Source organism: Ricinus communis, chromosome 9, assembly GCF_019578655.1.
Source record: "Ricinus communis isolate WT05 ecotype wild-type chromosome 9, ASM1957865v1, whole genome shotgun sequence".
NCBI classification, from domain to species: Eukaryota; Viridiplantae; Streptophyta; class Magnoliopsida; order Malpighiales; family Euphorbiaceae; genus Ricinus; species Ricinus communis.
This window is the reverse complement of record NC_063264.1, coordinates 4223698-4239927: the sequence shown is the minus strand read 5'-3', so window position 1 is coordinate 4239927 and position 16230 is coordinate 4223698. Positions and strand designations below refer to the sequence as shown.

At 35.0% G+C, this 16230-nt stretch overlaps 2 protein-coding genes across 2 annotated transcripts; both read left to right on the top strand.

The window, feature by feature from the left end:
- Positions 1-5975: 5975 nt before the first annotated feature.
- Positions 5976-7469, top strand: LOC107262238 (early nodulin-75-like). The gene has a single exon (XM_015726827.3). It carries the CDS (start codon positions 6009-6011, stop codon positions 7293-7295), a length of 1287 nt encoding a protein of 428 aa, XP_015582313.1. The 5' UTR covers positions 5976-6008; the 3' UTR covers positions 7296-7469.
- A 2727-nt stretch (positions 7470-10196) lies between these two features.
- Positions 10197-11574, top strand: LOC107262239 (early nodulin-75-like). The gene has a single exon (XM_048379172.1). The coding sequence runs from the start codon at positions 10229-10231 to the stop codon at positions 11402-11404; it is 1176 nt and encodes a 391-aa protein (XP_048235129.1). The 5' UTR covers positions 10197-10228; the 3' UTR covers positions 11405-11574.
- Positions 11575-16230: the final 4656 nt, after the last annotated feature.

Below are 16230 nucleotides of genomic sequence, written 5' to 3'. Positions count from 1 at the left end.
AAGAAACAATGAGAACACCGAAAAATAGCAATTATTGTTTGGATTATTTTTTATTCAAAATATCAATATTTTTTTAAATTTAAATAATAGAATATAATTTAAAATTAATTTTTTTATTGTATATGAATTCATCCTTTCATTTTTGTCCAAAATAATATACAAATATTTGAGCTGAAATATCCATAAATCTGAGAAAAAGTTAAATTGTACCCGAACAAAAAAAATTAGGGGCAAAACTGAACTTTATTCATTAAATATATATGAACCTTTTTAAAAAGGAAAAGTAGCGGTTTAAAAAAAAAAAAAGTATTTCGGGATATTTTGAAAATTTACTCAATAAAGGGTATCCATCCATCAAACACATCATCTATATTAAAACTAGTTTTAAATACCTATGCTTTATACAATAATTTTAAGAATATCATAGTTATAAGTTTTATGTCGAACATATGAATTTCAACATAAAAGTCAGTGAAATTAAACTATAAATATATATTTTTTTTAAAGTACCTTAAAGGGTAATGCCGCCAGATGAAAGCCCTGAATAATAAAAACTAGTTACAAGAAGAAAATGCAAAGAGAAATTAGTCAATAATATTTTGATTGTAGAAGGCCATAACCTTTCAGAAAAACCAGTTAAAGCATCTTTCACTAAAACCTATTCTACAATTCAAACCAAAACTAGCAGCCCCGGAAAGCATATTTTTCGCTAGCAACCTGTCAAACAAATCATTTGCCATATTTAAAGATTACTAAAATCACGGTTTGCTTTTAAAGATTACTAGTTTAGTTTGTACATTTATTACCCATTTCTTGCAAATGTTTCGCTATTTTTGTGAAATTATTTGAACAATACTGATTCTTTTGAGTATAAGAATTCTAAGTATTACAATGTGTGTATGCTTTGTTATATACATAGTTGAGCTTTGTAACAGTCCTTAAGCTACCAGTTTAGCTCCTATGTCTATGTCAACGTTCACTTTTTGATTCTGGATGGGTTGAAGCGACCTTTCTTCTTTAGGGAAGAAAGGTTGCTCCCTTTTTCCTTTATGTCAGGCCTGTGATGAACTGTTTGTACAGCTGAGAGCTGTACAGACTTAAGGCTATACTCCTAGACCCTTTACCCTTTGGATCTTGTTCACTGGACTGGGTAAGTCTTTCTTCTGTTGGTCTTCAACACTCCCCTCAAGCTGGATTTGAAAAGATTGATAGAACCCATCTTGTTAAGAAGATTTTGATGCTGAACTTTGTCAAGCGTTTTTGTAAGTATATCTACTAATTGTTTGTTGTTTCTCACAAATGGGGTTTCAATTTCTCCATATTGGACCTTTTCTCTTATGAAGTGACAGTCAACCTCTATATGTTTAGTTCGTTCATGGAAGACTGGATTTAATGCGATGTGTCTGGCTGCCTGATTATCGCAGTACATCTTCATAGGTCCTTCGCATTCTATTTTCATGTCGGCTAGTACTTGTTTGATCCAAATGAGCTCACTAGCGGTTGAAGCCATGACTCGATATTTTGCTTATGCGCTGGATTTTGCGGTCACAGACTGTTTTTTTACTTTTCTAAGTTACTAGGTTTCCTCCTACAAAGGTGCAGAATCCTGAAGTTGACTTTTGGTCACAACTTCCTGCCCAATCTGCATCAGAGAAACCAACAATAGTATTTGTATTATTATTATTTTTCATCCAAATTCCTTGGCCGAGAGTGATTTTAAGGTATCTGAGGATTCTATCAATAGCATCTAAGTGAGAGGTATGAGGGGCATGCATAAACTGGCTAACCATGCTTACAGCGTAAGTAATATCCGGCCTTGTGACAGTTAAATAAATCAATTTTCCTACTAGACGTTGGTAGTGACCTATGTTGCTTAGTGGGTCACCATCTTCTAAGTTGAGCTTAGTTTTTGTCTCAAGGACGTACTTTCTTTGGGACATAAATATGCCTTTATGTGATTTGGCTATTTCTATCCCAAGGAAGTAAGACAGTTGACTGAGATCTTTAATATCAAATTTCCTTTTTAACTTCAGGTTTACTTCTTCAATCTCTTTGTTGTTGTTGCCGGTTATGGTGATGTCATCTACATATACTAGAATAATAATGGTGCTTGTATGAGTGTGCTTTACAGACATATGAAAATTGATTTTTAGAAGGAAATGGCTTAGCTTGGCATACCATGCTCTTGGAGATTGTTTCAATCCGTAGATTGCCTTTTTCAGCTTACATACTAGGGAGTTATTAGCGGTAGCCTTGTAACCGGGAGGAAGTGTCATGTAAACCTCTTCTTCTAGAGAACCTTGAAGAAATGCATTTTTGACATCCATTTGGAATAGGCTCCATCCTGAATTAGTAGCAACAGACAATAAAATATGGACTATACTCATTTTTTCTACAGGAGAAAAAGTTTCCTGGTAATCGACCCTATAGGTTTGGGTGAACCCTTTTGCCACTAACCTAGCCTTAAATCTTTTTATGGTTCCATTATGCTTATATTTTATTTTTTACACCCACTTACATCCTACGGGTTTTTTTATTTGGTGACAAGGCAGTAAGATCCCAGGTGTCATTTCGTTCTAGAGCCTGAAGTTCTTCCTCCATAGCCTTACACCAATTGGAGTTGGTGTTAGCTTTATAAAAATAGGTAGGTTTGATATGTTCAGTGAGACTTCCTAGATAAGCTTTATACTGATTTGATATGGTCTCATAAGTAATAAAGTTTTGGATAGGATATGATACCTCATGGGACACATAGTCCCTTAACCTGATAGGAGGTTTGATGGATCGAGTAGATCTGCGTAAGGCAGTTTCTTCTTAAGGCTCATTAGCAATATCTCCCTCTAAAGAAATTGCTTGAGAATTGGGAACAGACTCCCCCTCGGGATAAGTGTCATGTGTTGAGCTGTCAAAAAAGGAAATATTATGCGGAAATAACAAATTATGAGGTGTAGTGGTGCTGACTGGATCATGGGGATAGTAGGGTTCATGTTCAGAAAAGGAAACGTCCCGAGAAAAATAGGTTTTGTGAATGATAGGGTCATAACACTTGTACCCCTTCTTTTCAGAAGAGTACCCTAAGAATAGGGTCTTAACAAAGCTTTTGTCAAGTTTATGCTGTCTTTTAATATGAACAAAGCTAGTACAGCCAAAGACGCGGAGGTGACCAAGATCGATTTTGCGACCTTTGAGTATTTCAAGAGGGCTGAGATTGTTGAACTGGACACTAGGTAGGTGATTGATGAGGTATGTGGCGGTTAGGAGAGCATCTGACCAAAAGATGTTAGGTACATTGTGTTGGAAAAGTAAGGTACGGGTGACTTCAAGGAGGTGCCTGTTTTTTTGTTCTGAAACTCCATTTTGTTCGGGAGTATTAACACATGCAATTTGATAGAGAATACGTGTGCTGGTAAAAAATTCTAAAAAATTTTGTTAACATATTCCGTGTCATTGTTAGAACGAAAAATTTTAATTTTGGCATTATATTGATTGCGAATAAAATTGAGAAAATTTTGAAAGCAAGTAAAGACTTCATTTTTTCCTTTTAATAAGTAGAGCCAAGTAGTGCGAGAATAATCATCAATAAATGTGATAAAATAACGGAAATGATTGTAAGAGGTGACAGGGGCTGGACTCCAAACATCAAAGTGAATTAATTCAAATAAATTTTCAGAAGTACTTGAAGATAAAGGAAAAGACAATCGTGTATGTTTGGAAAACTTGCAAATATCACAACAGCTAGAATTTAATTTGGAAGAAAAAAGCTTGTTTAAAACTGGGTCGGATGGATGGCCAAATTACCGATGCATCAGCATCCCTTGATTGACCGGGTTCGTTGATGCAAGACATTGGGTGATGGAGTCTTAAAGGTAGTAGAGACCATTTTGACAATATCCCTCACCAATCATCTCTCCTGTGATGCGATCCTGAAACATGACTGAAGTCGGTGAGAATATGACATTACAATTTAAATAACGTGTAATTTTGCCAACGGATAATAAATTGGATTTAAAATCAGGTAATAATAAAATATCATGAATAGTTTTTTGCTAATTTTTCCTCTATTGGAACCTCTGGATTTACTAGTTTTGGTTTTTTTTTAACTTCCAATAATGTATCCTAATTTTTTTTCTGCCACTGAGCCCAATGTAAATTGACTTTGACCATTCAAAATAATTTTGGCTGCCTCTCAGCACAATATTGGTGATTTTTGTGGTGTCATTGTGAGACATTTTGAATGCTTGATTTTATGTTTGAGAAGGGATAAATGATGACAGGTTAGACCTGCTCTGATACCATGTGAAATTATTTGAACAATAATGATTCTTTTCAGTATAAGAATTCTAAGTATTACAATGTGTGTATACTTTATTATATACATAGTTAAGCTTTGTAACGGTTCTTAAGCTACTAGTTTAGCTCCTATGTCTATGTCAACGTTCACTTTTTGATTATGGATGGGTTGAAGCGACCTTTCTTTCTTAAGGAAGAAATGTTGCTCCCTTTTTCCTTTCTGCCAGGGCTGTGATGAACTGTCTGTACAGCTGAAATCTATACAGACCTAAGGCCATGCTCCTAGACTCTTTACCCACCGTTGGTCTTCAACAATTTTTAATCATTCGAGCATGAATTTGCCGACGAGTGATAGGATCTGCTCATATATACACATGCCTGAAGAAGATCACCACATTTATCTGGTGCCGTAATGAAAATTCTGAAGTCCATTTGGAGTAAATAGGTCAAAGCTAATTGAAGTCGGCCTTGTTTGCATAGAGAAATGTTATGGATAGTAGCACTTTACAGACCATAAAAAAAAAAAAAAAAAAAGGAATCTCCACAGATATATACCCAAATGCATGGAATTAAAAGCTTTCATACCGAACCTTTGAATTTCACAACTCTGAACTCTAAAACAGGAAAACGTAAAATTTGATGCAGACATATAAAGTTTTGGAATAATTACGTTTTAAAAAATATAAGGACCCCGGGAAAAACAGAGGCCACACACTATTGGCCGGACTGATTTTCCTATGTTTTCTTATTAGTTCTATAATCTCTTCTTGTGTTTTTCATTTTATAATTTCCAAGAAAAAGATGATTTAAAGGCTGAAAGAAAGACTACCACATGACAAAAAATTCAGTAGATAACCTTCATTTAACTGGGGAAAACAGAGCGAATGAATGAGTACATTTTTATAAGTTTCTCTTGACAAAATTAAGAATAGCAGGGAGAGCATGCAAATCATAATTGTTCAATCAAGTTACCTATCTTCTGAAGTTTGCATGAATGCTCGCCCATTACTCTACTCTAAATTGGTTTATTGCATTATTATTCAACACTTCACATACATGAGCCATAAATTATTACATGTGAAAATAAAATGAGAAGTGGTGACGACAGCAGTTATGTCATACTTTCAGATATTACTGCAGTTCTTGGATGACTTGTCTTAATTCCTTTCTGTGCATGATGCAGTAATTTTAATTCTCTGTTTCATTGTAGTCGAGGACCCCAACACAACGATAATATTTCACACTTAATTTGTGTGTAAATATGTATACTTGACTTTGCACAGATCTGGGGTAGATAATATTTATTGATAAATTACTTTCTTAGATTTATATTTTATGGTTACATACATCAAAATTTCTGCAAAACAAGTGGAGAATAACCTAATTTGGGGATTAAAAGAAACTTTAGATTAAGAACAGTGGGTGATGGCTTCTTTTTCTACTCGAAATTATACTAAAAATAATTCATAAACACGAATGATCCAAGGGTGGAAAGCAAGACTCTTAGCCAGTTTGTCAAACATTCTAACTCGATGGGACCCAATACATCTAATTGGGTCGCAAGAGAGCCAAATGTATCCAACTTGACTACATAGTGTACTAAAGGACAAGTGCAGTATGACATGGGTGGTGACGACATAGTCCCACCGTCCACCCATGCAATATTATAAAAGGCAGAGCAAAGCTTCCAGTTTTGCACCATCAACTGAACCCCAAATATGTCTTCTAAATACTTGTTAGTCTTGTTTCTTCTCGGAGCATTAGTGCTTCTCTCCACAACCCCCTCATATTCTGATCCCCATCAAGCCCCTAAAAATGAAGGAGAGAAACCACCTCCAAAACATAAACCACCACATGGTCATCTTCTAGCTGAAAGTGTAGAAGAATTTCATGAACATGCAAAAGGTAAAAGAGACAAGCCACCACCTAAACACAAACCACCACATGGACATCTTTTAGCTGAGGAAGTAGATGATTCTTTTAAACCGCCTATGGGTAAGGGAGAAAAATTTCCACCGGAACACAAACCACGTAATCCTCCATCAGAGCATAAGCCACCGCACAAGCCTCCACATGCGCAAAAGCCACTAAATAGACGTCTTTTACAAGTAGATATTGAGGATGCACATAAAGAAAAGGGAGAGAAGCCACCACATGGACATCTTTTGGCCGAGGAAGTTATGGAGGACTCGCCTAAGAAAAAGGGAGAGAAGCCACCACCGAAGCACAAGCCACCACATGGACATCTTTTGGCCGAGGAAGAGGTCGAGGACTCACACAAAGGGAAGGGAGAGAAGCCACCACCAAAGCACAAGCCACCACATGGACATCTTTTGGCCGAGGAAGAAGTTGAGGACTCACACAAGGGAAAGGGAGAGAAGCCACCACCAAAACACAAGCCTCCGCATGGACATCTTTTAGCTGAAGAAAAAGTTGAGGACTCACACAAGGGAAAAGGAGAGAAGCCACCACCAAAACACAAGCCCCCGAATGGACATCTTTTAGCCGAGGAAGAAGTTGATGACTCACACAAAGGAAAGGGAGAGAAGCCACCACCAAAGCACAAGCCACCACATGGACATCTTTTGGCCGAGGAAGAGGTCGAGGACTCATACAAAGGAAAGGGAGAGAAACCACCACCAAAACACAAACCTCCACATGGACATCTTTTAGCCGAGGAAGAAGTTGAGGACTCACACAAGGGAAAGGGAGAGAAACCACCACCAAAACACAAGCCCCCACATGGACATCTTTTAGCCGAGGAAGAAGTTGATGACTCGCACAAGGGAAAGGGAGAAAAGCCACCACCAAAACACAAGCCACCTCACGGGCACTTATTAGTTGAAGAGGTTGAAGACTCACACAAGGGGAAAGGAGAAAAACCACCGCCAAAGCACAAACCACCTCATGGACACCTTTTAGCTGAAGAGGCCAACGACTCTCACAAAGGAAAGGGAGAGAAGCCACCATGCAAGTCTCCTCACAAACCCCCATCAGCCAACTAAGTGCCTTACGCTAATTTCGCTAGATGCTTAAAAATAAGAAACAGAAGTAGTTTACTCTTCTGTTGGTTTCTGTATCTGCATTTTTCACTGAATTAGTATTTGTACTTTGGCTTGTATTATATGAGTACTACCCTCTAGTTGGCTGTTTTATGTAGATTATGGTTTTATGTTCTAGTGCTGCGCGTATTATTTCAGTTGACTTAACTTTTATTTGCAAAATATACAGCAAGACATGCACACAATCCTAGTACGTAGTTTTGCCACATGCATATATTTGGTGGTAGGATATTGTCAACGACAACAACGTTTAATTACTTTAACTTAAACACGTGCTGATGATTTTTTTTTTTGTAAAAGCCCTTTATTAGTAAACTAGTATTACTCTGACATCAACAGATATACCACAGGTTTTGTCTAAAACTTGAAGGTTTCTGTAGTTTAATTTGGTAAGTAAAATTTTTTGTGTGTAGCACATAATGAATATGTTACTTACATGTGTAGATTTATATTTTACATTTTATTTTAATATTAGATAATTAATATATATATATTTAATTATTTAAATTTATATATATTACTAATTTATTAATTTAGTCTATATATATATATATGATATACATTTAAGTTAAATTAGGTAAGAAGTTATTAAGTACTTCCAAATTAATATGAAATAATTCTCTAAAGGAAATGAATCAACTCTTGGAAAATGTCGGGAGAAAAGATTTCAAATTTCTGCATGTCTCTGTTTCTGCTCAGTGGATGTCTCTGTTTCTGCTTGCTGCCTATGTTGCAATATTTATTTGGCTTTTTATTCCTGGTAAATTTCTTATTTTCCTCTTAATTTTGACTAGGCCGACTGATTCGGGAGTAAGATTTAAGAAGTTTTATATTTAATGAAAAGTAGAATTCTGAAGAAGCAAAAATAAATATAAAAAGGGATAATTGGTGTTCTGAGTGAATCATTATTAAACACAAAATTAGTATTACAAACAAAATTGCAATTATCAAAATGACAGTATGCTCCACAGATAGATGATTATCTAATCAGTACTTATAATTAGCCTAAATTTAATAGGAATAGTACAGAATTAAACTTTCTTTTTTAAAAAAAGGGTCATTAAACTGAATCATAAGAACAGGATAGAGAGTATTTGTAATCAAAGAAACATAGAGAGAATTCAAAGTAATGCCCCCAGATGATAGCCCTGAACAATAAATATTACTTAGAAAAACAAACTGCCAAGAGAAATTAGTCAATAAAATTTAGATTGAATCACGATATTTATAAACGAGTAGATAAATATATCTTTTTTATTAAAAAATAATATTGCATAATTCATCTTAATTTATTTCAACTTTTACTCATAAAATGTGATATATAATATATTTATAAAATTATTAATATTTTGATATTACTCTCTTAATTAATAAATAATTCTATAAAAACATCATACACCATATTATATAAACAATAGTTGGGACAAATCAAAATGAAATGTTTAGCATTTTTCTAGTTAAAACCTATTCTACAATTCAAACCAAAAATAGCAGTCCAAGAAAGCATATCTTTCACTAATAATCCAAACAAATCGCTAATTCTAAACAACCACGTTTTGGTTAAAAGATTATTAATTTAGTTTGTCTAATAATTCGATCCTGAATTTGCTGAGCCGCAGTAGGATCTCGCTCGTATATACAAATCCTGAAGAAGATCACTATAAATTTCTGATCCAATAATGAAACTTTGAAGTCCATAAGTAGGTTTAGGAGAAATTTAAAGGCAGATTCAGTTTTAATATTAAATTATAAATAATATCAATTATACAGTAATATATAACATTATTTACTGATTATTACACTTATATCAGTTGAATTCTAGCCATAAATAATGAATGGTATGGATAGTAGTACTTAAAAAGAATAATCTCCATATATATATAAATGCATCGAATTTAATAACTTTCACACCTATGAAATTATCCCACCTAAAACAGAAAACCTTAGTATTAAATTAAGAATAATGCAGAAATATAAATATTTGAAATAATTACAAATAATGCAGAAATACAAGGACCGCAGGAAAACAGAGGCCACACACTCTTGGCTGGAATGATTTTCCTATTTTTGCATGCTCACCCATTACTCTACTCTACTCTATCGCATTATTATTGTTCAAAACTTCACAACTTAACAAATATACTTCCAACACATCACATGCGTGACCCATTAATTATTACATGTGAACGTAAAATGAGAAGTGCTGACAACAGCAGTGATGTCACACTTTCTGATATTACTACAATTCTTGGATGACTTACCTTAATTCCTTTCTGGTGCATGTTGCAGTAATTTATTAGAAATACATAAGACCTTTTTTTTCTTCCTATCTCTTTGTTTCATTGTAGAATAGTCCGAGACAACGATAATATCTTACACTTAATTTGTCTGTAAATATATATACACTTGACTTTACATGCTATAGTATTATTAACTAGTCACCTAGACAGATTTGAAGTAGATAATATTTATCGATAAATTACTTTCTAGATTTCTATTTTATGGTTACATACATCAAAATTTCTGCAAAACAAGTGGAGAATAGCCTAATTTGGGGATTCAAAGAAACTTTGATGGCTTCTTTTTCTACTCGAAATTATACTAAAAATAATTCATAAACATGAATGATCCAAGGGTGGAGAGCAAGACTCTTGGCCAGTTTGTCAAAAATTTTAACTCGATGGGACCCAATAGATCTAATTGGCTCGTAAGAGAGCCAAATGTATTCAACTTCACTACATAGTGTACTAATCTATAGTAAAGGACAAGTGTAGTTAGACATGGGTGGTGACGACATAGTCCCACCGTCCACCCATGCAATATTATAAAAGGCAGAGCAAAGCTTCAAGTTTTGCACCATCAACTGAACCCCAAATATGTCTTCTAAATACTTGCTAGTGTTGTTCCTCCTCGGAGCATTAGTGCTTCTCTTCACAACCCCCTCATATGCTGATCATCATGAGCCCCTTAGAAATAAAGGAGAGAAACCACCTCCAAAACATAAACCACCACATGTTCATCTTCTAGCTGAAAATATAGAAGATTTTCATGGACATGCAAAAGGTAAAAGAGACAAGCCACCACCTAAACACAAACCACCACATGGACATCTTTTAGCTGAGGAAGTAGATGATTATTCTACATCTCCGGGATGGAAACTACATAATCCTCCATCAGAGCATAAACCACCGCACAAGCCTCCACATGAGCAAAAGCCACTAAATAGACGTCTTTTACAAGTAGATATTGAGGATGCACATAAAGAAAAGGGAGAGAAGCCACCACATGGACATCTTTTGGCCGAGGAAGTTATGGAGGACTCGCCTAAGAAAAAGGGAGAGAAGCCACCACCAAAGCACAAGCCACCACATGGACATCTTTTGGCCGAGGAAGAGGTCGAGGACTCACACAAAGGGAAGGGAGAGAAGCCACCACCAAAGCACAAGCCACCACATGGACATCTTTTGGCCGAGGAAGAAGTTGAGGACTCACACAAGGGAAAGGGAGAGAAGCCACCACCAAAGCACAAGCCACCACATGGACATCTTTTGGCCGAGGAAGAAGTTGAGGACTCACACAAGGGAAAGGGAGAGAAGCCACCACCAAAACACAAGCCCCCGCATGGACATCTTTTAGCTGAAGAAAAAGTTGAGGACTCACACAAGGGAAAAGGAGAGAAGCCACCACCAAAACACAAGCCCCCGCATGGACATCTTTTAGCTAAAGAAAAAGTTGAGGAGTCACACAAGGGAAAAGGAGAGAAGCCACCACCAAAACACAAGCCCCCGCATGGACACCTTTTAGCTGAAGAAGAAGTTGATGATTCGCACAAGGGAGAGGGAGAAAAGCCACCACCAAAACACAAGCCACCTCACGGGCACTTATTAGTTGAAGAGGTTGAAGACTCACAGAAGGGGAAAGGAGAAAAACCACCGCCCAAGCACAAACCACCTCATGGACACCTTTTAACTGAAGAGATCAACGACTCTTACAAAGGAAAGGGAGAGAAGCCACCTCACAAGCCTCCCCACAAACCCCCATCAGCCGACTAAGTACCTTAGGCTAATTTCGCTAAATGCTTAGAAATAAGAAACAGAAGTCTACTCTTCTGTTGGTTTCTGTATCTGCATTTTCACTGAATTAGTATTTGTACTTTGGCTTGTATTATATGAGTACTACCCTCTAGTTGGCTGTTTTATGTAGATTATGGTTTTATGTTCTAGTGCTGTGTGTATTATTTCAGTTGATTTAACTTTTATTTGCAAACTATACAGCAATACATGCACTTACTCCTAGTACGTAGTTCTGCCACATGCATATATTTGGTGGTAGGATATTGCCAACGACAACAACGTTTAATTACTTTAACTTAAATCAAATATGAAATGATTCTCTTAATTAAAACTAAAATTTTTTTATACCCTAATTTAACCCTTATTTATTAATTATATTTATTAAATCTCTTATTAGTTAAAGTATATATAATAAAACTAGGTAAGAATGTGTGAGATTTCAAATTTCTTCATATCTGTCACTGGTTATTTCATGTCTCTGTTTCTGCTTGCTGCCTATGTTGCAACATTCATTTGGCTTCTTATTCCTAGTCAATTACTTATTTGCCTCTGGATTTTGACTAGGTCGATAGTAAGCTTAAAGTTTAATTTCAAACAGTTTCATATTTAAAGAAAAGTAGTATTTTGAAGAAGCGGAAATAAACACAAAAAAAAGATAGTTGGTGCAATGAGTAACTCATTTTCAAATATAAAATTATTATTACAAGCAAAATTGGAATTATTAGAATGACAGTATGCTCCAAAGATAAGAGTATAATATGAATAGTACAAAATTAGCCTTTTTCTTTAAACAAAATAATTCAGTAAACTGATCATAAGAACGTAATAAAGAGTAAAATTCTATCCTACATTTGTATTTCAAAAGTAAAAAATATTAATTTTTAAATACATTTGGTTCTCAGTGATTGACAAGATAAAATCTTATTTAACTTTCTCCTTATAGAGTAGGAATTCCAGATACATATTATCTTACCAAGGGTTTGATAATGACATTTTAATTACAGCACCACTATAGACAAGTAGCCATTGTTAATGGAGGTTATCATTCCAATTTCCCTCTTGTGAAGTTATTAATTTGTGGAGATTATAAAGGACTCCAATCTTTAACCCTTCCAATGAGTTAAAAAAATATAAAATATTTCTTATCAAATTGCACCATCAACAACTCATACGAATGCCACCTTTATGGCCGCAAAACAGAGTGCTTGATAACCAAATTTAAGATAAATCTCAATTCGACGGTAAGTGCATCACTTAGATTTGTTACATCCTAATAATATATACTAAATTTATAAATAATTAATATATATTTTATTAATTTAAATAATAAAATATATAAATTATATATATATCAACTGCCAGTGGTACCTTTTTTAAACTAAAGGAAGCTATTAGTGGAGACAAGCTTTAGAAGTGAACGCCACTCATCTGCTAAACTACAAAAGATGCCACCACACCTCTGACGTCAAATGATATGCATGTGCTCTAGTCACTGTTGAAACTAAGAAATTATTAACCGTGAGCCTAATATCCAAAGAACCTTTGGATCCAATCAATTGATTTTAGATAAACTATGGTGAAAATATATCATTTTTCGTTACTCTTCAGCTTTCCACCAAATTCAGCCCCCCAAAAGTTCAAGAAAAAAAATTAATACCAAGGATAATATAAATTCCAAGAGTTTAGGCGAATAATTTTTTTTCTGATCAGCATTTTGCAATTAGTTGAAAATTGGAACTTGCCAGAAGCTGTGCAGCTCAATTTTATCAGGCACATACGAAAACACACTTCCTATTTCTCTGAAAGTTTGTCTTGCAGCAGTTTAAGATGAACAAAAGCAAGTTGGTTTTCTGCTTGTAATTTACAACTCAATTAGATTATAGAAGAAATTAAAACAGTAATATGTAATTCTTTGGGGCATAACCTTTAATAATACTGATAAGTATAACGGATACGTTCCTAAATTATATTGTACTAAATTTACAACCGCAAGGAGATCCAAGTTGGAGAGTTAATAATCACACTAGGTTAGGAGAAAGAGCAATAACTTGGCCATATTGTAAAAGTTTTCAACTAGTTGGAACCCGGTGGATCTTCTTCTCTAACATGAAATTTTAAACAGCCAACTTGACTGCATAGGGTACTAGGTTAGTAAAGACAAGAAAGTATGACATGAACAAAAACCACTTAATAGACGTCTTTTACAAGTAGATATTGAGGATGCACATAAAGGAAAGGGAGAGAAGCCACCGCATGGACATCTTTTGGCCGAGGAAGTTATGGAGGACTCGTATAAGAACAAGAGAGAGAAGCCACCACATGGACATCTTTTGGCCGAGGAATAAGTGGAGGATTCACGCAAAGGAAACGGAGAGAAACCACCACCAAAACACAAACCTCCACATGGACATCTTTTAGCTGAAGAAGAAGTTGATAACACACACAAAGGAAAAGGAGAGAAGCCACCACCTTATGCGCACTTTTTAGTTGAAGAGGTTGAAGACTCGCACAAGAGAAAGGGAGAAAAACCACCGCCAAAGCATAAACCGCCTGTCACGACTCAATCTGTAGGTCCGTAATCGGCGCTAGTGAATGGGTAGGCTTAAGGCCATCAAAATTCATAGCAAGCCTAATTAGCCAAAGATCTAAATAAACATATATATAATTATATACTACTAAAACAATCCAACATTTCACTCACAAATCTACATATAATTAATTTAATCCTCCAGCTGGATTACTAGCAAACATCCCATAATTTTTTTTTACCGACATAATTTAAATACAAGATACCGGGTACATTACTGCGGAGAGTCTAGAATTTTAAATAATTTAAAATATAAAAGTAAGATTTAATTACAATAAGTCCGAAAGAGAAGGAAAGTCGGGTTGTAAAAAATGTCGGCGAAAAACCTAGCTGTCACCTGAAAAATTTAGAATTTAGACTGTCAGTCTCAGGAGTGAGTTAAAATTAAATATCATAAGTAAAACAAAATGGTTGATAAAATAATGTAGTGCATCATAAACTAATAAATAAGTGTCACAATATAATTTAAAATAATTAATTTTTAGCTCTTAAGGGATGAGCACTTCAGTAGAGCCCTAACCTCAATATTAGCAGCCTTCGGCTCTCTTATTACAGTAAGACTGGTGCCTAAAGAGCGAAGCTCAACCATGGTCCTTAAATCTAGTTTGATCACTTGATTTCTAATAAAGTCAGCACCCATATAGGAAGGCTAGATAAGGGACCTTTCCTTCGGCAATCAAATTCTCACAGCTCAGAGAGTTGTACTCGACCAGAGCAAATCCCAAAATATTCTTTTATTACCTGTCTTTGATTAATACCGGTGCATGAGCATTCTTGATGCAACCCATCAGGTGACATGTTATACTGCTGCCTCATCCCGAAGTTACGATCATAGCATCAATAATAATTATAAATAATATAAATCATAAGCAAACATAATTATTCAATAACATAATAAGAATTAAAGTTGAGTAGTCTCGAATATAGCAAACATGAAAATTATGTATGATAATAGTAATAATGATAAAATAACAATAAATATGATAACAATAATAATAATAATAATAATAATAATAATAATAATAATAATAAGAATAATATCAATAATAACGAAAATGAAATTAATAATAATGATGCTAATAATATTCGTAATAATTATTAATCAACTAAAATTACTAATAAAAATACTAATAATAATCATAATAATTATTAATCAATTAACATTACATTTAATTTAGACATGACATAAAAGCAGTTGATTATATACTTTAATTCACAGTACTGCAGTGCTACGCAGTCTGCTTCTATGCTTTGGGTGGAGCTGGTTGGACGAACGGATTATCTATTTACGAGAAACAACTCAATTAATGAGATATTATTAATTTTTCTAGGCCTAAACTTCTAAATTAGACTGCCTAAAAAATTTTGACTCGGAAATTCTACCGAAAATTTGATAGAACCTCCCTTAAAATATGAACGTTAACCCACCCCCCCATATAACAGGTCCAGAACCTACTAGAAAACACTTCAAATATTTCACATTTATTTAACGGGGTAGAGGCATTATCTTTCCGACTCCGAAATATAACCTAAATCACAATATAAAAATTAACAGTCCGGCAAAATAATATTATTCACGATACATTATACAAATATTTTTTCTCGCATTTAATTCAATTACTCACAGCCTCAATTTACATAGCAGAATATTAAATCTTTCTGTAATTAATCTGCAGTAATTCTAAAATCAAGCTACCAATTAATTAAATAATTTAATTAATTAATTATAACTAACAATTTATACACCAATTATTTTCTAATAATTTCAAAATAAATTTTCAAGTCTAGATAAAATTATACTGAGCCGAAACTCGAACTTTTGTGCGTCCGAGAAACACCAGAGTTTGAAAGCCGGTACCACCAACGATATCGGATTTCGAATCCGGAAGCACCTACGAAGCTTGAGTTGTGGGGAGTCTGAGTATGCAAATGTCTTCGCTTGAAACTAGTCGGAAGTCACCAGATCGAGGCTGAAAAGTTTCGGCTCCAGCGAGACTCATCCATTGCAGCTGGCGGAGGAAAAACATCAGGGAGGAGCTGGCTTTGGGTTATCAATGGTGGCGAGCACGATTCCGACATTGGACTGATGAAAGGGCGACGGCAGGCGGCTATTCTTACAGTGGCAGCAAGGGAGGAGCTTTCCTTCCTGCAACTTGTCATCGGCAACAAGAAAGAAGAAAAAGGAGGCGATGCTGGCAAGGGAGGGGGAAGAAGAAGG

Coding starts and splice junctions, on each gene's coding strand:
- LOC107262238 (XM_015726827.3), top strand. CDS start 6,009: ATGTCTTCTAAATACTTGTTAGTCTTGTTTCTTCTCGGAGCATTAGTG.
- LOC107262239 (XM_048379172.1), top strand. CDS start 10,229: ATGTCTTCTAAATACTTGCTAGTGTTGTTCCTCCTCGGAGCATTAGTG.